Source organism: Aspergillus neoniger, assembly GCF_003184625.1.
Source record: "Aspergillus neoniger CBS 115656 unplaced genomic scaffold BO87scaffold_15, whole genome shotgun sequence".
In the NCBI taxonomy this organism is placed as follows: Eukaryota; Fungi; Ascomycota; class Eurotiomycetes; order Eurotiales; family Aspergillaceae; genus Aspergillus; species Aspergillus neoniger.
Window position 1 is genome coordinate 264,437 of NW_020291143.1, and position 21,858 is coordinate 286,294.

Below are 21,858 nucleotides of genomic sequence, written 5' to 3' on the forward strand. Positions count from 1 at the left end.
AGTACCACATAGAAGCCAAATCTTATACGGGTAGAGCTAACGTTCTAGGGAGGAACGGGGAGGTATCTAGTGGACAATGTATCAAGGGATAGAGCCAGATCGGACAATAGACGCATTGTCACGCAGGGGGCTAATGTCAGATGACTGCTGGCATAGGATGGCAAGGCTTAATAGAGGGGTAGTAGTAAAGGTTGTACGGCGCATGAAACGGTAGGTAGAAGCTCCCCACTCAGATTGCGTAAGACCCCTGAAGGCACATATATGCAGGTTGGTAAGTGTGTGTGTGGCGACAGACAAGGGGCAATGGTTGGTGTGTAGACAGAGTTGAACTATTATAGTTGTATAACTTCGAATTGGACGGGTTGTCAGGACAGGAACCTCGCGACCAATGTCGTATAGCCAGGCCTGGTGTTTACCCCACCGGATGACTCGCAAAGGCAACTCTAAACCAAAGCATAAGCCCACTCGGTGTTACCTTTCCATCAGGGCACAAGCCTGGACCTGGTCTGGCCTGGCTGACTTAAAACCTATCCCGGACATATGGATCTGGTATGTTCAACCCGCCAATCAGACAGCGTCGGCTACTTCTTCCTACCCATCAGAAGCCCCGGTGAGTCAATACAACTCTTCAAGTTTCACTCACACCCATCAGATGACACGAGCCAGGAGCTGTGACAGGGTGCTGTGGATAGGATCATCGCGCTATGAACATCCACCAGGCGACAGCACGCCAGGCAGCAAGAATCCCGACATGGCACCCACGTCATGCCGGTGCGTCTCGCGACGAGACATGCAGTTTTGAGTTTCACGACAGTGTCAAATCTAATGCATATCACACTGGAAGAGGGCAAGGAAACGAGGGATGAATTCAACGGCGTAGATAGAGTTATGACCCTTGTTTCAAAATCGCTTCGGGCTGGAATGCGAAACGTTGGTGACGGATTCAAGCAGGGAATCAACTGGTGTCTAAATATAAACAGTAGGGTTGGAAAGTCGATTGGTCCATCTGTTGGTGAGGAATATAGTGGCAGATTAAGGGACTATACAAGCATGGGTTAATCAATCATTCAGTAGATTGAATCGGAGGATGCCGGAATTTGGCCCCCGAGAAGTCTGTATCCCCTTTCGGCTTCCCCCCAACGCGGGCACGGAATTTCAAGGGAAACCTTCTCTGGGACAACATATTTGGAAGGTTACTATCGAGGCACATACAGGACCAGAACCATGGCTCCCGACCCACTAATGCACACAATGTCTGGCACTCATCCCTGGTTTCCCATCCCGAACACAGAACAAGGGAGAGGGAAAGAGAGGGAGAGGAAAGGGGAAAGGGAGAGAGCTTGAATAACGATGCCATTACTCCATAATGCTCTAGGAAACCGGGGATAGATACTCACCCCAATCGCTTTTTTTTTTGTTTTACCCCAACCACTCCGTTATTTCGATCGCTAGTTCGCATAAACAGGAACAAAAACACCCCACACCAATGCAGCAGCAGAAGCGCGATTCTAACTTTCAAAACAACGGCCGTCATGTCTATTTTAGGCAGGTTAAACCCCGGAAGAAAAACAAGTCTGAACTGTGCAGACTGGCGCGGTTGATCACAATGCCATGCTGTGATTTCCTGATCAGCAGCAGCCGTCTCTATCATAGGTCGATCCTCCGCTCAGCCAGACGAACTGATGGGGCCGAGAAGAAAGGGGGGGCCCATTGGCTTGGGAGGTGGGAGGCCAGAACCCAAATAAGTGATCGGACACGCTGGTTGCCGCAGCAGGAATATGGTGCGGCCTTTCCCTGCCATGTTCTAGAAGGCCATTGTTCTTTTTTGGGGCGGGGAGGAGATGGAGATGGGGGAGAGAGGAAGCCCGTGGCGGTCCATCTCTGCTGGGGAGTGAGTAGAGTTCAAGGAGGAGTTTGGTTACAGCCTCGGGTTAAGTTTGGGGCTAGTGATAGATGCAATAGAACCTCAGGCTATTGAAGGCGCCATTCTGAACTGGGCAGTTGGTGCCCGCGAAGGAGGCGCCCCAAAACGGGGAAAACCTCGGAGATTTCTCACCGTCAATCAATGCATCAGGGAAGTTTTTGGAGAAGATCTCGTGGGCGGCGATGGCGGGTGAGACATCCTGGAACCGGGTATGATGTCAGTCGCGTTCCAAAGGGAAAGTTTGTTCGTTTTTGACTTGCTCCTCGCATGAAGGTGCCAGCATCTTGAATTGGACAAGCCATTTTGAGATGCAGCACAAAGTAAGGTGGTGGTACTACTGATGTGTACTTTTTATGATAATAAAGGCCATTCTGGGTTTAATGGGGTGTCTCTTTTCCTTTATCCAACCTTGCCCTACTACAATCACGGGTGACTAATGAAATATCAGATGGAATAATATTAATAATAATATTAACCATCAATTTGACGGGGATTAGGGACTACGTACAAAGTTAGGTTTATGTGGCAGACAAACAATGGTAACAATACCGAGGGACGGGAGTCAATTCAGGTCAATCCATTGTCTCCAAGCGAGCTACTTTACTACTACGTACTACTTGACCTAAGAATCTTACTTTACTTACTCCGTAACTATTCATCGACTACTGACTAGCATCTTGGTCCTGTCAGATGCACGACCCTTTAGTCCGTTCGCGATGGATGCCGATGCTGGCCCGTCAGGCGGATCCCAAGGACCAGGAACCAGTGGATGGTGACACCGCAGACAGGGGGGGGGGGCGATGGGCGATGACAAATAATGCCTGCAAGTGGACAGTTTCCTCTTGCCCTCCCATCCTTCGGCTGACTCAGGACGCTTGCTCTGCCACAGTGTCACAGCCGAGCCGCTGGGTCAGCCATCCCCATCTTTGAGTGCGCGATCCATAGTTGCTGGTCTAGTTCTTGACACTTTCCCACTAGATCGTCTGTTGCGACTCGTGCAACTTTCGTTTCACCATTCTGGGGGGACTAAAAAATTTTGTTCTAGAAGAACTGTCATTGAGCAGTCGGAGTTTCCGAAGAGCGGCAGAGTCCCAGGATCATCATGAAACTGCTTGACCCGCGGTTGCCTCGATCTCTTTTCGCTTTTCTTTTACGAGAGATGTTTCTTATTTTGTTCCCGTTTAGAGATCTTTTCAGATGATCTTGTATGTACTTAGACTATACATAGACATCCGGGTGATGGCCGGATGATCGGGGGTTGGATTGGTCTGACCTGCGAGATCCAGGCTGGATCTACACCCTTGCTCCATTCCTGCACGATCTGGGATCTGACAACAAAATTTTTCTTGGGAAGGGAAATTAAAAATAATTAAAAATGTAAGAAGATAAAAAGGCAGAAAAGCGCTACATACTAGACTGAATCGGGCATTCCGCTGCAGGTGGCCGGCGACCCCCCCTCTCGGTGGCAACAATTGGGCCTGTCATTTTTGGGCAAAACTCAGTCACCAGCCTCTTTTGCCCTGCTGCTGACTGCGTCATCGGTGGCTGATATACGCGCGCAGCCACCTTTTCTTTCCTAATCGGGAAGTCCCTCATATCCCCTAGTCCCTATCGAGCACAGAATAGTTCATCTAGTCTCAACTCTCTCGCTCTCACCGTCAGAAGGCCGCCCCCTCAAGGGCACCAGCTCAATACGAATAGTTCCATTCCTTTACCGCTATCTGCTATACTACCCACGACATGCACTAGGTAGGTCATGGATCTCTCGCTAAACACCGCGCTCCGTCGCCACCCCCTTCTCTCGGTGAATCGTGAGTCCTGCACGACTAACCAGATCGTAAATTAGTGTTCACCCAGATCCTTTTGCGACACCGCAACGGGCACGTTTTACTAGTCAATACTTCATACTTCATACTGGATACTACGAAAGGATTGCCCAGCAAGGCCAGCAGAAGCTCTTCCTGTTTGGGAAGGAGCCCGTGGTATGGAGACTGGACGGACTGTGTCCTCCTGCGATTGAGGCTACCCTCCCATTGACAAATCATTCCACGACGAATACAGCCCTGATCTGGCAAGCCACGAGGATCGCTCCATTTAGGTTTGCACGCGAAGACCTGACGGGCTTACTCGGTCTGGAGACTTCAGCGCCATCGTTGGTCGTTAATTATGGGTCAGCCACAGACAAAACTTTGACCGTCTGGCTGGTTCGTACCGAACTCTCCTGTCAATTGGCGCGGGGCAGACTGCCAACTAGAGAAAATGAACAATGCTCTTTTCAGATACCACCCCGGAGATTAGTACTGTCATCGCTCAAACTTTGCTTGTCATGATTCGATGTTTCCGACTTAGGGTTTTGTGCTTGAATAGTCGGGCAGATGCCGAACCTCCGATCTCAACTTCGTTAAAGTTGCCTTAAGCTTTGGACTAACTTAGGCATCAGCATCAACTTTGGGCTCGTTGATCGTAATTGATTTGGACATTCTTCCCCCAAAGTGTCTGACTCCTGGGCTTAACGTCTTGGGATGCAGAACAGCGGCGCTAAGAGAGACAAGAGGAGCAGACCGTTTATGGGTTTCCGCATTACGGACATGAAGTGGAAAGTTTAGTAGATTTCTCTGGGATTAGACATTTTTGTGAAGATTTGCGGACAGATGGCGTCAACAAACTCTGACCGGTCTCTGTTAGCTCGCTAATATTGGGGTACACAGTAGTGCAAACCGGGCGTGTGTGCGTCTACACCTCCGCTCCATCTCCCTCTCACTCGCTCACTGTCGGTCTCGCTCTTTCGGACGATAAGGATGAGACAGGGAAGCGGATCTCGTCTAGTCTTGTTCAGCGCGCCACCCATAGGAGTGGTTCTGATCTGTCCCCACGATAGAAATCCGTGGGACCAACACGTACTGGGTAACCACTATATTTCTGTCTAAATACCATTGCGACTCTGTTGATGCCAGATCCCTGGGACGGAGTACACATCGTGCACACTCCCGCTTTGCTTGGCCCGTGACTCTGTCATTTGTCATTTGTCATTGAAGGCGGCGGTGATTCTCCCGTTCCAGGGGGAGGAACCAATCAGCCGGGTCGCTTTTCCAGAACGACTTTTCCGATCGTCCCACCGGTGGAGTACGTCATGGGCTCGTGACTGGCGGACACGCTCAATCCATCCCATTTTGACACTAAACGCAAATGGAGGATTGCGCCCCGTTCACACTAGACTAAAAAGTCACTACTACCGACTGTCAACTCGCTCCATTTTTCAGCTTTGCCATGTTCATGTTCTCTATCCGTGGCGGGGATCCAACCATTGCCCAGACTGGCCCCACTGCCCACTCACCGTCCACAGTAGACTTAAGACTAGTTCCATCATGTGTCTGGGTTTCTCATTGTCAGAACTATTAATCAGTGTACCATGGATTGCACACCTCGTCCCTGTCATCGCTCTTGTTCTCATGTGGTTGTCATCCCTGAAACTGGATCCTAAACTTTCCCTCCTTTCCTCCTCGGCGGCTTTTTCCTTGGATTCCCAGAGCTCTCCCGAACTTTGGATCAAACTTCTCCTCATCCTCCTCGTGCGCGGGCGCTGCCCGTCACACCGAAAGGGGAGGAGGAGAAGGGGGGAAGTGGTTCGGGATCCAGACAATTTACAACTAATTAATCCCACTTTATCGCAATAACAGTCATGCATATCATTCGTTAGCAGAGGGCACCAGGTCCAGTATCTGACTCTCCGATCCTAATTAAACCGAGTCATTCCCAACTTTTGCATGGACCTTGCTTGGTCGCGGCCGACCAAATCACATCAACCCTTGTAATGAATCCTGATTCAATCTGCCGTGCAATTTTTGCCCCTCTAATCGCGGCATGTCAACCTCCAATACCCACCTCCTAACCGACAAGCTGAGATGTCATATGCACGGGCAATGGATCTTGCATAATATATGGGTAATAGTGACCAATCATCTCCTAGCCCATACTCGTCTAGATGGCATTGGCTACCGACGTTAGTCATGTTACCTACTCAGACCACGCCGCTACGAAGGGATAGAGGGGGGCCTTGCGGAGAGGCTAGTAGCCACGCTCGCTATAGAAAGAGAGGGGCGATGGGTGGAGGAAGGAGACCGAGTGACCCTGGAGGGAGAGCGACAACTGTAACTGACGGTATTGAACGTGAGGCTCTCCTCTCCTCCCCAAAAATCGGCAGCAGCGTTAAACCGGTGATGAACAAGGTCACCCACATTCAAGCCAAGTGGCTCTATTCTCCGTCAATAAATTTGAGCAAGGTTATCGTGTAGTGTTACTTACCATGGGTCTCTTAAAACCGTGGAATTAATTGGTCAATATTACTAGTAACTGACTGCCGTTAAAAACGGACAGCGATGGAAAAAACTGGGAAGACAGGCCGACGTGGATCTTCTGACCACAGATTGCAGCTCATCTGAAAAAGCAAGTGGGGTCGGGTCCATGGAAAAAGAAGAACACTTTCGGCGATCAGCCCTTCCTTGACCCGGATGTTGGGACCTCTACTAGTCAAACCCGATCAAGGGCCTCCTCCTCTTCTCTCTGCTGCTGCCGACCTATGACCGACCGAATTTAGCTTCTGATTCTCTTCTGTCATTCAGCTGAATTTCCCCGCTGTGGGAATCCTTCGAGACTCGTCAAAGTCTCGTCATGAGAGAGCACCTACCACTGGAGTTGTTGTTACTACTACTACGTATTATCATGATCGATCTCGATGAGATGAGACCATCTAATCGGTCGATCGGACCTTCGCCTAATTACCTTGCAGCGGGCGAAACGCCATAGCCGTCACAATTTATAATAAGTAGTGTAGCAATTCTGCAAGGCAGGTTATGGAATAGGAAATTTGTGAGATGGCGTGGGCACACTCGCTCCTTGTCTTGTCCTGCTGTACAGTGTTATTTATTAGTGTGTTATTCAGTGGCTTTGATTAACTTTCATCCTAACCGTCTTGAATCTAGGCGCATACTGTTTGGGGATAAGCTATGACTTGTGATGCACTTGGTAGTCTCTGCTTGGTCAGAAGTGGCCCTACGCGCCTGTTCTGACACCAACACCACTGTGGAGACTAAACCCGGCGATCTCATGTGCTAGAATTTTGCTTTTTCCTCTTTTCTTTTCTTTTCTTGACTCTTGATTATTTTCCATTTCTTTCTCTATTTAATTTAATTTATTTTCATCTGCCAATTCTTTTTCTTTATTCCCTTCCTTTTCCCTTTCTTGTGTGCATTTTCCTCGTGTCTCCGCCCGTGATTGGCTTGGAATTTCATAGCTGAAAAATGAATTCCTCCCACCCCCCCCAAACTAAGCCCCGGCCCCTCTCCTGCATGACCACTAAGATCGTTTTTGGCTAGACCTGCAGCCATGCCTGCTCCGGACCGTTCCTGAGCGAGAGGATTTGCTTCCTTGCTTCTCCTTGGCTTCCCTTCCGTGCAGTACGGACTGCATTGGTGTGCCAATTGGTTGGCCCAGTTAAGTGATGGGATGGGATGTGGCCTACATGAGAGGAGGAGGCGGGCGTCAGTCCTTACTACCACCCTGTGCAACGTAGCTGATGAGCGACTAATAGCAGGGCTTGCTCTTAAAGCCCGGCGGCCTACTAGTACCTACGACTTACTACCTGACGATTACTTATGCCTGCAGGAAGCTTTTTCCGCAATCCTTTGAGTCAAGCACGGTTGGCTCGGTCTTGTACTACCCCCCACCTTATACGGCATTTAATTAAGCAGAGACAGCAGCAGTAATTAAGTGAGACGTTCTGTACCACCTTTAATTCTGTGGGCAAACCCCGAACATTCAGCTAATATTTATTCTTCCCCTCTTTCTTTCTTGCTCGCTTGCTCGCTCTCGCCACCGTAAGTCGTAAAGTTTACTCTTTGGTAGGGTACTTAGTTACCTTTTAAAGAAAATAAAAATAGAAATCAATTGCTGCCATACTTTATTTACTTTATACTAGTAGCACGATCATTCACTCACCGCAAGGATTTCGTGATTATTATGGTTTAGTTTTTTAGTAGTTTTTTAGTTATACTTTATTTATCTATCTACGGGGCGATCAACCATCCGAAAACCGCGGTTCTTCTAAATACCATCAATCTACACTTTACCAGGTAATCGAAAACCTGTGTGTGTTTCACAGGGTGGAAAAACTACCCTAAAAAAAGAAAAGAAGGGGAACCCGGATTTGACAAACAGTCTAACCGACTTAGCTCGTTTCTGGAATTTTACCAATTACGAACATGGATGGGGCGTGTGAGGCGGGCAGACACACACTCACTCAATCACAAACTCTCTGTCTTGAAGGGCAAGGAGGAAGAAAAGAGGGGACGGAGGGAGAGGGGCGCCCGGAAGGAGTTCCTTCCCAGTTTCAGCTTCGTTTTGTCCTGCCGTGAGCCAGCTTAGTCTAGCCGATGATGCCGCCAACCATCTCGGACTACCCTCCCCCTTCCTTTCCCACACAACCCCCCGGCATATGATAGTGCCATTCTGAGGCTAAGTTGGCTCCTGATTAAGGCGCCCGAGGGGATCCCGAGTCATTCAAAACAGGGGACTTAATTGCGATGAACCGTCCAAAAAGCAAAAATAGGAAGGAGTCTCGAAAAGGAATGGAGACTTGGGGGTAGTTTATGGGGATGGGGTATGATCGTTTGTGCACGGTAGATAAAACATAAGCGCGATCGATAGTTGATGAGACAGGTTGGCAGTTTGATGATGAAAGATAACTGTGACTGATGTATACTACTTACTTACTACTTCGTATAATCCCTGAAGCGAGCAGCAGCAGCAGCAGTAATAACAACAACAACTTCCTCGCACCTCATAGACGTTTCGGGATTTAGCGCCGAATACTACTTATCGCCATCCAGGTATCTTCTGCCTACGTACCCTATCTAGTTACTTGCTAGACAGTCAAGGATATCTAGTACATGCATGCATCGCACTTGCATGGGGTACTACTAAACTAACACACGGGATATGCTCAGATAGGATTTCCTGATGGCGATGGCAGACGAACTTACCCAAGGGAGTAGGAGTATTTAGTATCCAGTCAACAAGACAGACTAGGATGTTCAGTGAACTGTCCACACCTTTTGTAACGCCACTGAGATAATCGCATCTCTTTTATTATTACTATGTATTATTATTATTATTATTATTATTTTCTTTTCTTTCTTACTCCAGTCTTTTTACCTCCTTCACCCCCTCTTTACTTACTACTAGCTGTTCGACGCAGCCTCCCTGCGCCCGAGACGGGTAATCACTCCAGATCCCGAGTCCTTGGCACCATCTGTCAAGACAACCTTAAGAGCGAACAATATTATTATTATCATTATCGATTTAAGGCGAGGAGAAGGATGGGGTGACCAGGAAAAGAAAAGAAAGAAAGGTACATAAAGAAAAATAAAAGAATGGCATTATTCAAAACAATCATAATAACAACAACCACAATACTAACAACAATAAAACCAAAAAACATCAACGAATCACAATTTTACCCTTTTCTCAGCAATTTTCTGATTGAGTGAAAATAAAAACCATTTCCTGCACAATTTCTCATTCCTCTCTTTCTCCCTCTAGTCTCCTAGGGAAAAATAATCCCCCATCTTCTTCAGTTCTTTCCCCCCCCTCTCTCTCATTGTGCATGCCCTTCTGAATACCGCCGGAGCAAATGACGGTCGTCTGTAGTTTGTGGCTACTGTATCCACTCCCACCCATGATCGTCGGTTTTCTTTTAGTTGGGTCTACTTTGGCCCCCCTCCCCCCTCCCCTCTCTCCCCTCACCCATCTTTTTCCACCCCCGTCCCCGCCCCCCCTGTTCTTGTCATTTACCCATGGGTCCTACTAACTAGGCTAGGTTTTGACTTACTGTAGTAAAGCAAACTATGGATGGCGTTAGTATGGGACAGCTGACGGACGGCAACTGCCAGTTTACTGTGCGCGTGCGTTGGAGGACAGCCAGTTTCAGAGAGAGAGTGTGAGCCAGATCTTGTGCCTGTCGGCTTTCTCTGACTCGACGTTTCTTTTTTTATTTCTGGTTGTTTTTTTCTTACGAGGGAGTTTCAAGGTAGGAATAGCAAGAGTAGTATAGTGTATAGAAGTTGTTATTTTTATTTTTCTGTTTATTAACTATCTGCCCTTCTAAACTTGTTCTTCCTCGTCTTCTAACCGCGAATGGCATCACTAAATGTACAGCTTGTCTTGCAGGAAAGGATCTATCTCGGAGTTGGACGTGCATGGTCATGATCCAGCAGTGTTATTTGTCTCCCGGGAAAGGGAAAGGGTTAGTGTACTTAGTAGTTAGTAAGTTAGTAGAGGGGGAAAGTGAGAAGAAAAGGAAAAGAAAAAAAGAATAGGGAAATAATCAAGAAGCGAGAAATTATCACCACAAAAAAAGGCAAAAAAGGAAAAAAAATGACATGAGAAGAAAATTTAAATAGAAATTGAAAATGGAAAATAAAAAATCGAAGGAGGAAAGAAAAACTGAGAGAGAAGAAAAGAAAAAAAAAAAAGGATTGAGGGGCGACCGAAAAAAGAAAAAAGGGTTAAAAAATAAAATAGTAAAATGAAAAAGAAAAATTAAAAAAAAAAAAGAAAGAAAAGAAAAGGAAAAAAAAAAGAAAAAAAAAAAGAAAAAAAAAAAGAAAAGGACTGAACCCCGACAACCTTGAAAGAGAGATCTGGTGTCCACCCAGCCCAGATCCAATTGTTGAGCTGCCTCACTCCTTACCTTGCATAACCTTGGTTCAGCTGTCTCCATCGTCATCGTGTGCGGCGATGTCAAGGTACTTTTAAACTCAGGCGCTGGTAACTATATTACTATTATCTGTCGCCCATGTTCCTCTCCTCCAACTATCGTCGTTCAGATTCATTATCTACGCTCTGTGACCTCAGTCGACTCACTTAGTTAACTCTTCCACCCCTCTCCGTCCTTCTTTTGCTTCTCCATCTCTTGATATCTACCTCATTCTTCCCCCCTCTCCTCCCCGCCATTTAATTCCACCACCAATCCTCATCAATCCTACTTATTACTCTTCACAACCCAAGCGGTTTGACGTGTGGGGTCATATATTATTTCTTTTCTTCTACCCCTACCAACCTGCCTTTTGTTCCGTGTGGAAGCCGCAGGCCGGCTATACTTGTGCAATCAAGCCTCCCTGCTCTGGACTTCTGTTCTACCTATCATAGTGGAATAGTTACCTCCTCGGAATCCTTTTCCTTCCCTTTGGCAGCGTTTGTCTATGTCCCAGTACCGTGAACTGGGTGAGGATTCTGGAAAAATGGCCATTTCCTACGCAAGTGGACTTCCAGCGGATCATACTCCTGCTCTTCCGTCATTTCGAGAGGTGAGCCAACACACTGCGCCTGGCAAACTGACCGGTGGTTTCGCCGTAAGAGGACCAGCCAGACTAATGTACTCTTTGATAGCTACTCCCGCCTCATCTCCATGATGAGATCGAATCGACCTCATATTTCACTTCCCGCCAGCACGCGCGCGAGCGGCCTACATCAGCAGCTCACGAATTGACGTCCAATCCCCGCCCTTTCTCTGATCGTCCCTATGGATCGCCCCCGAAATTGCCATTCGATTATGCCGCCCGGTCGAGTGAACCCCAAAGCCGTATGGCTGGTCACCCGACCGACCCCATTACAGGCTCTCCTCGCTACGCTTCTCGTGGCCCCAGTCCCATTCTACCATCCATTCGGGACCTTCAGTCGCTCCCTGAACGGGGATTGAATACATCGGGCGCTGCTTACCCAGAACCAAGGGCCCTTTCTCGACCGGACTTCGCAGCGCAGGAATTCAGGGCGGGCCCGGTTGGCCCCCACGCATATCCCCCAACCAACATTCCAGGCACAGTACCGGGTGATCGGAGGAGCGTGGATTCTTTCCCAGTCATGCCCAATCAGACTGGCTATGCCTATCCCGCAATGGGTTACCAGAGCGATTCCGAACAACCGTCTCCGCAATCCCTCTCTCATGCTCAGCAATCAAATTTCGGTATCCTCGGGGATTCGATTGACCCCAAGAACAAGCGGAGACGGGGCAACCTGCCCAAGCCTGTCACAGACATTCTGCGTGCATGGTTCCATGAGCATCTTGACCATCCGTATCCCAGTGAAGAGGACAAACAGATGTTCATGACCCGCACCGGACTCACTATCAGCCAGGTTAGTAGGAAACCACTTCGTCTAACAGGTCAGCACCTGCTAACTAGAAATTTATCTACAGATCAGCAATTGGTTCATCAATGCTAGACGGCGCCAACTTCCTGCTCTCCGGAACCAAATGCGAAACGGCGGAAACGACATTGACCCTCAAAGGCAATCTCCCTTCAGTGACATGGACCAGACGTCCCCGGAATCAATGCCGTCTCCTCACCAAATTGTCAAATCATAAATTGCCTTCGAGCACGATTGGGCACACCCGCTGGGCCAGGCATCGTTCTTGATGCCACTACCGCAAGATACATCCAACATTTCATCAGTTATGGGGCTTCGGGATACCAAGAACCAAATAGACACGAGAGTTCGCCACCACACCCATCTTTAATCTTTCTTTTTGATCATCAAAGAATTCTACGACGAGCCGAGTGAGATGGACAACCGCTCTTGATACCCTCTACCGTTTATCTAATCGACTTTATAATTATCGTGCATGGCTTCAACATTACAGGGTTTATGTGGCTGGGAGCACGGTTTGGAATGGCAGTTGCTGAGATGTGCGGTTCCTCACCTGTGCGCCCTTGCCTCCCGCATCATGGCTGCCTATTGCGATATTGCATCTCTAGGTGTTTTTGGTCATTTTATCGGCTATCTTAATTTCCTATGTTTTGTCTTTCTATACTAGATCAACGTGTTTCCTTTTGTTCTTTTGGCGCGCTTACACTTGCAAATCGGTTGTGATGGGTTTCACTTGGAGATGAGGATCAAGCATATGCATGACTTTTTGTACAGTATAAGTACGGATGATGTGACCATGTCAAGTTAGACTGTCTTTCCTTTTCATTTTCTGCTTACGATTTTTGGGAGGTCATCTCAGGTTTTGGAATTAGACAAAAATTGAGAACATTGGTTATTACCCATACAGGCTCCATTTTGGAAAGTCCGCATTGACTCGCACTTTCTCTCCTTTTTTTTACTCTTCTTCATTTACCCTTTTCATACATTTCCCGGCCCTCCTTATAAGACAGACCATGGTTGGGCTGGTTAAGGTTCCCTCATCTCACATCCGGGCGGTACCGTGCATTTCTGGCATTCGTCACAAACCCTTACCTAAGGCTGCACTGTGGCTTGACGGAAGTCCATTGGTGCAGGTTTTGTTACGCCCACCACCGCATGAGGCGATCGTTCGAGGAATGGAGGAGCCAACTCATTCTCAGATAGTCCCCTGGTGGGCGGTAAGAAAACCAAGGAACCGCTCTCGCATTTCTGATCCGGAAGATCCATGGGTTGAAGACCATTGTGAGACGCATGCAACATTGGAATCGGTCCACCCTGAAAGGCCACTCATAGCCTCTAGCCTTGCGGTGAGCGCCGGAAAGGACAGGCAGGAGGCGTGCTGTCACACGTTATGAGAAGAACTACAAAGGCCTAAATTTTGGTTCCGGCCAGTCGGGACGGCTAGATCGCCAAGTGCCAGTTACCGAGAAGTGCGCCTCGTGGATAGTCCAAGCCCAGTTGTTGCAGGGAGGCCGTTCGACGTCGTTGGATGGGCGCTGCTGCTTGTCAAGCGTTCGGACTCTCAGACGGGCGCGAGCGCTTTTTGCTATTCGGCCAGCTCTTGCGGTAAGGCGGCCTTGGGATCCTGGATCACCCGAGGAGGTCATCTTGGACGTCTGTGCGGGCGTACGTAGGTCGACCCTTGGACTCCGTATCAAATCGTACTGAAAGGGAGGGGGCCCGACCCATTGTCTGTCCATCAGGTCTCATGAGCCACACGCACACACGCAGCGTTACTGTTGCATGGAGACACTCGAGGCTGGTCTTCTTGGGCCCCTCTTTTTTCTTTCCCAACGGTCACCGGCACGGAAATCCCTGCAAGCCAGAGACAGGCGGACGGGCGGAACATGCCTCCGAGACCATTGGAGAAGCAGATCAGGCTTGTCGACTGTGGCACAGGGCTTGACCCCAGCTGCACGAAGCACGGGGGAGGAGGTGAGGGAGAGGAGAGGAAACGATTTAGAAACCAGGATCTATCCGATCTATCACATGGCGGTGAATCTGGCTGCCGCGCATGGGGATCCCAGGTACTCCGGATGTCACCTTTCAAAGCGAGGGGGGGTCGCTCGGATCAAGGATGGGCGGCATTCTACTGGAGGAGGGGGGGGAGGATGCTACACAGGATGTGCCTTGACAGGAACGCAGCTCGAGTCAGGGCCTGCTTTGACACGACAGCTCAACGGTCGAGAGGATGCAGATGGGCATGAAGAAATACGAAGAGGTATTGCATGGCACCCGTCCTAGCCCTGATCCCCGATCAGAAGGTGAAGACAGGTCGGCAGGTCAGCCGGCCTATCATCATCCCTCGCCCTGGACTTGAAGGTTCTTCCTGTATCTGTACATGCGACCGACCGATTGCAAGTCCGTCGCGAAGTATTCACCCATCGATGCAGCGAAAACCTGGAAACCACCCAGCTGCACCCCACTCTGGTGCGGCAGATCTCCCTTTCCCTAGTATAAGCTAGTATAAGGAGAGAGAGGATCGACATTGAAGGTCAATAATTTAGTGCTCTTTGCTGCATATTGTTGGCTCTGTGACTGCTGTACGATTTAAATCACCGAGCATCCCCGCCAGGATGCCGCGGATCACTTTTCCCACCCCCTGGCCGTGGGATATTATCTCCATGCTGCAAGGTGTGAGTCAGTAAGGAACTCCTCGCGGCTTGATAACTGCATTAACCGGTTGGGAGACCCCACTGCGTGCAAGAACCGCGATGCCTACAGAATCGCCTCGCCACACACGCACACCAGCCACAGGCCTGGCGTCAGCGCCTAAAGGAGCATTTCCGGAGCCTATCGTCTGTACCGGGTACATGGGACTATGTACGAAATGTAGGTGGATATGGACTAATGCACGCGCCATCCCTGATTCCTCCCAACCAATCCAGGGCCATGGCCCTTCCCAGAGCTGCGACATGTTATACTACCCATGGAGCTCTGCCCGATCCAGTCCGACTGGAAGGCGAGTGTGCAACGCTCGGTCCTCTCAGCTGCACAGTCGGGATTGTCGTCCCTTGACGAATGACGTCTCAGAAAAAACTAAGCATTTAGGTACCTGAATTGCATTGCCTGACGGTCTGACAGGCCTTTCCCCTCCCTTCATGGTAAGTTTTTACCTGCTGCGGAAATCCGAGAGATCATTTATCGGGCGGAAGTAACCACCGATGAGGACCAAACTCATCCCCCCCTCTGGCGTGTTTAGTTGGCCGTCATGCAAGTTCGCATCCTGGGAGCTAGCCACTACCCACTTGCATGTACGTCAGTCACGGTGGCTTGTGTTTGTACCCAAATGCAATCCGGGGACTCGGGATTTGACATACTGATACAAGGCGACTAATCTGTTGGCTGGAGTCTTTGCCCAGACTCTGGTCTGGTGTGGGGGTTGAGTGTCGTGTGTCTGTGTGTGTTGTATGTGCACTCGATGTGCGTACGTATACCCCATACCAAACCGACATATATGCATACATATGTCGACATGTCTGAGGCGAACTGCAAGCTAGATCTGCAGGTCGTTCATTACTTACCTGCCTGTCTATCTGTATGTGATATGGTGGAGGAGCTCCTTTCTAAACTTACTAGGTATGACAACAGATTCATATTGCATCTTGCTGGCCCCCTTTTCCTTTTTCGAATTAAAATAGTTGCTTCTCCTTTCTCATTCTTGTTCAACCCTAGCCCTACGGGCGCATGCCATGGAATGCATGAGTACCATGGTTCATCCAGCGCCCTGTGCGTTTACTCCTCATTTCCCACTAACTCCCTGCCTCCTGATATCATCCAAGGGTTTCTGCTGCTGCTACTACTACTACTACTACTGCATCGCTGATTTCTCCCCATTTGCATGCGTGCGCTGGCGCCTATACCATGTTAAATAGTCTTGGGACCGCCGCCCCCCCCCCCCCCCCCCCCCCCCCCCCCCCCCCCCCCCACCGCCCAAAAAAAAAAAAAAAAAAAAAAAAAAAAAAAAATACGTGTTATTGCTTATGTTGTGTGATGAAAAATGGTTGGCCACCGTCAAGGTGACACACATAGGCTGGATAATATATCCGACTGAGACACGAGGGTAATGGGTTTTACCTTGCTAACTTCGCAAAACCCACTTTAAAACCTGAACCAGACACTAAGTTATGGAATTGGGTTTAGTGGATGTTTGTTCCTCTTTTCTCTCTCCCTTGATTTGTTTCCTGGGTTATCTTGATCTTATAGGGTATGTAGTTCTCCCTCTTTGGGGGATAAAAACAAAAATTTTTCTTTTTTTGGGCAGGAAACTTTATTGTTGGCAAAGTTAGCTAGTTAGGAAGCTAGATACAGTAGTTCTGGCCCTTGTTATGTATGTGTGGGGTTTGCAAAGGGATGGATGGGTGGATGGGCATGATGGTAGTACTCCGTAGTAGTAGTGATGGGTTCTGATCAACGATTCTCTCTCTTCTTACTTTTGTATTGTGTAACGTGGAGATGTTGGGGAGAAAGCTTGGGGAAAGGGGAGGGAGGGAGTGATGGTGGTTCGGTTTCATGTGAGTTCTATGGGAAAGTTTGTTATGAAGGGATGTTTGTGGGATTCATCATCGAACTCATCCCGCTTTCGGCTGTACTCGAAGTCAGAGATCTGGTCATTCAGATGAAGTTGTGTTAGCTTATTATCTGTAGTGATATAGCATGTTGATGGTGGGTTAGATAGCATGCCTATCTGTCTGGGGCGTATGGATGTCATCTGCTTTCTGTACCCTCCCTTACTCTGATATCAATCAGCCTGATATGGACTCCTAATTAATATTATGGCCTGGTTAAATGGAATGAAGTATATACGTACTATTATGGCAGAGTCCATGTTCCTGAGTTAGCTAGCTAAGGAGGAGAGGACAATTAGGCTCATATTCGCATTCTTCTTGTGTTTTTTTCCTTTTGAATAATACAGTCAGTTAGGGATAGTAGTTGAGTATGTTTGTATGTAGTAGTATACTTTGACCTGATTACATTGACTACCGAGGCATTGATATTGAGATTCTTGATTTGGATAAGTGATCACAGTAGTTGGGATGATATATAGAGGTTCGTGACTTGATTGGAAAATGAAATGTGTATAGTAGTAAATGATATTAGTTGCTCATCCGATTACGGATCTCTCGGTCGATAAAGAGGAGAGGAAGGATGAGAATCGAAGCTGTTATTCATTACGAGTAGTTATCTACATTTTGATGCCATGTAATAGACTGATATGATGGGTTGAGAGTGTTGTCTGTACGCAGTAAGTACTATTCGAGGGTCTCGAGAGCTACTTAGGTACTGTTTACTAGCCCGTTTGGAGGGTTCCAAGAAGATTTGACTGGACGGAATCATTGATTGGTAGTGTAGGCTTTTAGATGTATTAGGGATATGGGTTTTCGGTTTGGTGTGGATCATGAACGTCGTTTAAGTGGTAGGTTAGTAGGATGAAGAAGATTTTATAAGGTTTATATCGTCACGTTGAGATAAAGTGATGGGGAGATAGTAGCAATGGTCGAATTGAGGAAGTATAGGGTAAATTAATACATTATATAATAAAGTCTTTTGTTTTTGGGCTCAAACTATACGTACTTCAGTGACAGACAGGTCTTGGTTGGTTCTGTTTTAATATTGGTGGCACTTGGTATGGTGTGTATATGGGATATCAGTGGGTGCTATGGAGGAGACAGGTACCTCTCTTAGATCAAATTCATATCGAAAGGGGCCGAGTTCGACTACTAGTTATTAAATCTGTCTGTTTAGATTGTCGATGGGTAATCATACACCCTGCGTCATACAAAAGCATTGTGTACAAAGGAGTGTCTGTGCCACATGCCATGTTGGTGACACATCCTGAGTTAACTAGCTATGGCTTGGGCATGTGAAAAGTAGAGACTCGGCCCGAGCACATGCGAATCGTGGAAGCTGAGCTTATCATAACACTACGGCGGTATACCTGTGTCCCAATCGCTTGCGGGCATCAGGTACCGGGTAAGATCGTAAGCGCCACTATAGCTCACTTGGACCGGCCACGAAAATAGAACAGTCTCTGTCCGACTATAGTTCTGCTGCCGGATATTAGATTGGCGCCACTTCACTCCTAACGGGTATGCACATCCGCTTGACACTGTGGAAACAATTGCCAGGGTCCAATAGCGCTACCGGTACCCGAGAATGCTCGGTGCCACCCAGGAAGGTATCAGCATTTGATAGGGCGACTGACGAGCAAAGACTGCTATCCTATAAATGTTAGTGGCCCCGGACATATGCAGGCCTCCGTCTGGGGTTACTCCCAAGAGCCAACGGCATATCAGTGATTACCCTGTGTCAGGATAGCGCGGATATTGCATAGACCCATCCTCGATCCGGGATACATGAGTGGCCATGTGTTCTGCTCGACTAATTGAGCATAACCCAAGGATGGCCAATCATACATCAAGTCTGCCTGGCTATGGCCACTTCCATCCTAGACAAGACAACGAATAGGATCTGGGCTAATCTCCCAAGACGGACCAATCGATCATGACACGAGCCAGTAATTCTGCACGCAGCCTGCGCTCCCGTTCCTGGGGCCATCTGAAAGCGGTATCGGATCGGTAGTCCGACGTTGCTGCAATGGATAAACGTGTCTGGCGTTGTGGACCTTCTGGAACTGGCTAGAAGCCCACAGGGTCATCGGCAAGATTCCGGTTCGCACAAGGTAGTGTGCAGTACGACTAAACCTCCACGGGCCCACCGGTCTTCGGCATTGTTCTGCACGCGTCAACCAGAAGGCCAAGCTTTGCTTGGCTATCTGATAGTCCGACTATCATTCCTGACTTGACAAGCGCAGATGTACGAGATTTGCGGCGTGATCGACGCGAAGCCCGTGGAGTCATCCCGAGTACCCGGGTTATCCACTTCCCGCACATCTGGAGGCGGATATAGTGATGGCGGACGCTTGGATGCGAGCTCGGAGAGGCGTGTCTTCGCTAATGGAGAGAGAGAGAGGAAGGAGTAATGCTTGGTTGTGAAGAACGGACCAGGGTGTAATTAACCCCTATGCAACCTCAGCTACGGAGTTTGGCAGGTACTCCGGCCACGATGCCGTGTCTTGCCGCTGAGCCGACGGTTGCCGCTCGTGGAGTTGACCTGTGGCTAGGTGCTGTTTCTGTGTACCTAATTTCCAGACATGTTATGGAGCACTTGGAAGGGGCCAGGGGGAACCGTAGCATTGGCATATATAAAGTGGACACCATCTGCTCTTCTTGGTGGATTTGAAGCTTCAATTGAGAGCAGAAGTGACTTTGGATGAAGGAAAATGCAGAGGAAAGTTGATTGACTGCGAAAAAAACGCCACCAGATTTCCGGCAACGAGCAAAGCAGACAAAACAGACAAACTGAGCCTAAGGCATGACCGGCGATCATGTGTCTACAAAGAACTTCCTGGATCGTCGCTGCCTCATCTTTTACCAGCTCCCCTCCTTTACTTCCTCGGCATACTCATGAACACATGCCTACGATGGTCAACTCTCAGTCTGTTCCTATCAACCATGTTCGCAGGGATTATGGTCTGGCCGTTGAACTCCCCTGAATATCCTGCCTGAGAGCCTACGTCTTCCGATGACGACGTGTCTAGTGGCCGAACCGCCATCCAATATTAACCTGCAGCCGGGAATAGCCATGGACAGACGATTCCAGAGGTTACTAAATCTTAGCGTATGAGGTGAGCAAGGATATACTCGGCGTTCCTTCTTGGGCTTTCCAAAATCAAAGCCGCCGAACACTTCATTGTGATCTTAATAAGCTGAGTTAATTTAGCTGCAGGTACGGCTTCGATAAGGGTGGAATATGGACTTCTACGACCTGGTGATTCGGAGATATCCGATTCTCAAATGCCTTCCAATAAAAGTTATGAACAATGAAGTGGCCCGGAGTACGGAGAAATTGCCTCTATCGTTGGTCTCTCGAGTCGAGCGTGTTCATGGCTAATAACGTTAAACCATTGACACATCATTTCATGATAACTAGTTAACAAGTGAGACATGTGCCACTCATTCCCGAATGCAACCATTCTATCAGGCCAGTGGGGAACGCACGGCTAGCCTCGTCGACCTCCGATGGTTAGTTACTCCCATCAGAGTTTCCTACTGGACCATCTCAGAAAGGTGGGAAAAGCAACTTGGAATGGCACCATTCACCGATACAAAGCGCACTGTTGGTTGCCATTTTACTTTCCCACCCCCTCACCCGCCCTTCTTGCCTACTGGCGCCTGGAAGTGGAATCCTGGAGCAGGAGAGAGGAACGGTAATTGGCAAGCGCTAACCAAATTGCGCCTTGTACTATGGAGCCGGCGCTGCGAGCCGACGCGCCCCATTCCCAAAATGACCTAACGGCCGTGAAGCCGAGGTTCAGGGTGTCCCTACTACTTGCAATGCTTAACAACAGACGGAATAATATTCAAGCCCCGTCATTGCACTTGTCAAAAATCAAGAAGCAGCAAATTTGGGCCTGAAGCAAGCCTAGATTGCGATACTAGTCTATTCTGCGAAATAAACTAGTTACTAATGAGGGGTTGCTGATTCGCTGTAGTGTATGTGATATCTGTGTCGAAGGCCCCAGAGAGCTCGACCACTCCCCCGAAGACAAGCCTTGCTCAGACAACCAGGGCTCCACCGCGTGCTGGGTCCACCACTTCTGCTGACCTTAACGCGGGTGCCTGTCGATTATGGGTCAACAGCCAATGTTGAACCGATATGCCTCCTCCGTCCCGGATTGTGAACATATGATAAGGAATGATGTGATAAGGAGGAAAAAGACGGTATGATCTAAAAGCATTGTACGGACATAACAACAGGGATGGAGTGGACCAGTAGGAGCTCCGCCATGATCCTGGTGGCTCGAATCATTCCTGAGGATCCCCCACGGGCTGTTGTTATGGAAGACGCCTGGGCACACTGGCACCACAAACGCTGGACCTGCATAGATTATGCTTTTCTGGCTTCGGGTCTAGACATGGATGTGATAATATCAACGTGCATCCTTGCTAACAGTCCAACAATAATTCCGGTGATAGCCGCCAGCGCAGGCATTCTATGTCGCATTGCAGGATGCGCTGTTCAAGTGTAGAGATGAGACATGAGGAAAATTTTTTCTCTCCTTGGTGGTAGAAAGATCATTTGAGGAATCTTATAAGGTAATTACCTATGGTCAGTCGCTATGGTCTTGTCGAGAGAAACTCCTTCTCGTTAAGATCTACATGATCGCTTTTTGATTTTCCCTTGGTTCACGCGGTTACTTTCTCCCCGTCAATCTCCAACCGCTGTCATGCCTGACCATCAATGTGGAACGGATAAGGGGAGAGGAGAAATTGGAGGAGCGATCAGAAAAAGCTAATTTTGTTTACTATTATTATTATTTTTTTTCTAATGAGGGAAAAAAGGAAAGAAAACAAAAAAGGAAAAGGAAAAGCCGCCATCAGTTCCCAAAGACCATCAGCCAAAGACTCACGCGAGTTACTGACCTTCTTATCCTGGACTTCCGCCCGATCCATATCTTCATGATAAGCAGGGAACCGAGCAAATCAACGCCAAACTTCAGCGGCAGTTCCTCACTAATTTCCCACTTTCCACCGGCGTCATTTTGGTCCCAACCCCCCTCCCTGGAAGCAGCGGGATTTAGTTACGATCCGGTTTACATCGGAGACTCGGAGAATACCATAGCGCATGCCAAT

At 48.5% G+C, this 21,858-nt stretch overlaps 3 protein-coding genes across 3 annotated transcripts; all 3 read left to right on the plus strand.

The window, feature by feature from the left end:
* Nucleotides 1–11,220: 11,220 nt before the first annotated feature.
* On the plus strand, nucleotides 11,221–12,341 carry BO87DRAFT_308153 (homeobox domain-containing protein; the record flags this gene model as incomplete). The annotated part of the gene is made up of 3 exons (XM_025619420.1): nucleotides 11,221–11,286; nucleotides 11,369–12,112; nucleotides 12,174–12,341. 3 exons carry the CDS (start codon nucleotides 11,221–11,223, stop codon nucleotides 12,339–12,341), a joined length of 978 nt encoding a protein of 325 aa, XP_025479973.1.
* Nucleotides 12,342–13,137: 796 nt separating this feature from the next.
* On the plus strand, nucleotides 13,138–15,181 carry BO87DRAFT_396771 (uncharacterized protein; the record flags this gene model as incomplete). Its single annotated transcript, XM_025625263.1, has 7 exons — nucleotides 13,138–13,262; nucleotides 13,298–13,341; nucleotides 13,491–13,793; nucleotides 13,922–14,201; nucleotides 14,339–14,445; nucleotides 14,579–14,617; nucleotides 14,871–15,181. 7 exons carry the CDS (start codon nucleotides 13,138–13,140, stop codon nucleotides 15,179–15,181), a joined length of 1,209 nt encoding a protein of 402 aa, XP_025479974.1.
* A 222-nt stretch (nucleotides 15,182–15,403) lies between these two features.
* BO87DRAFT_48825 (uncharacterized protein) lies at nucleotides 15,404–16,020 on the plus strand. Its single transcript, XM_025629321.1, has one exon. It carries the CDS (start codon nucleotides 15,585–15,587, stop codon nucleotides 15,987–15,989), a length of 405 nt encoding a protein of 134 aa, XP_025479975.1. The 5' UTR covers nucleotides 15,404–15,584; the 3' UTR covers nucleotides 15,990–16,020.
* The last annotated feature ends 5,838 nt before the right edge of the window (nucleotides 16,021–21,858 follow it).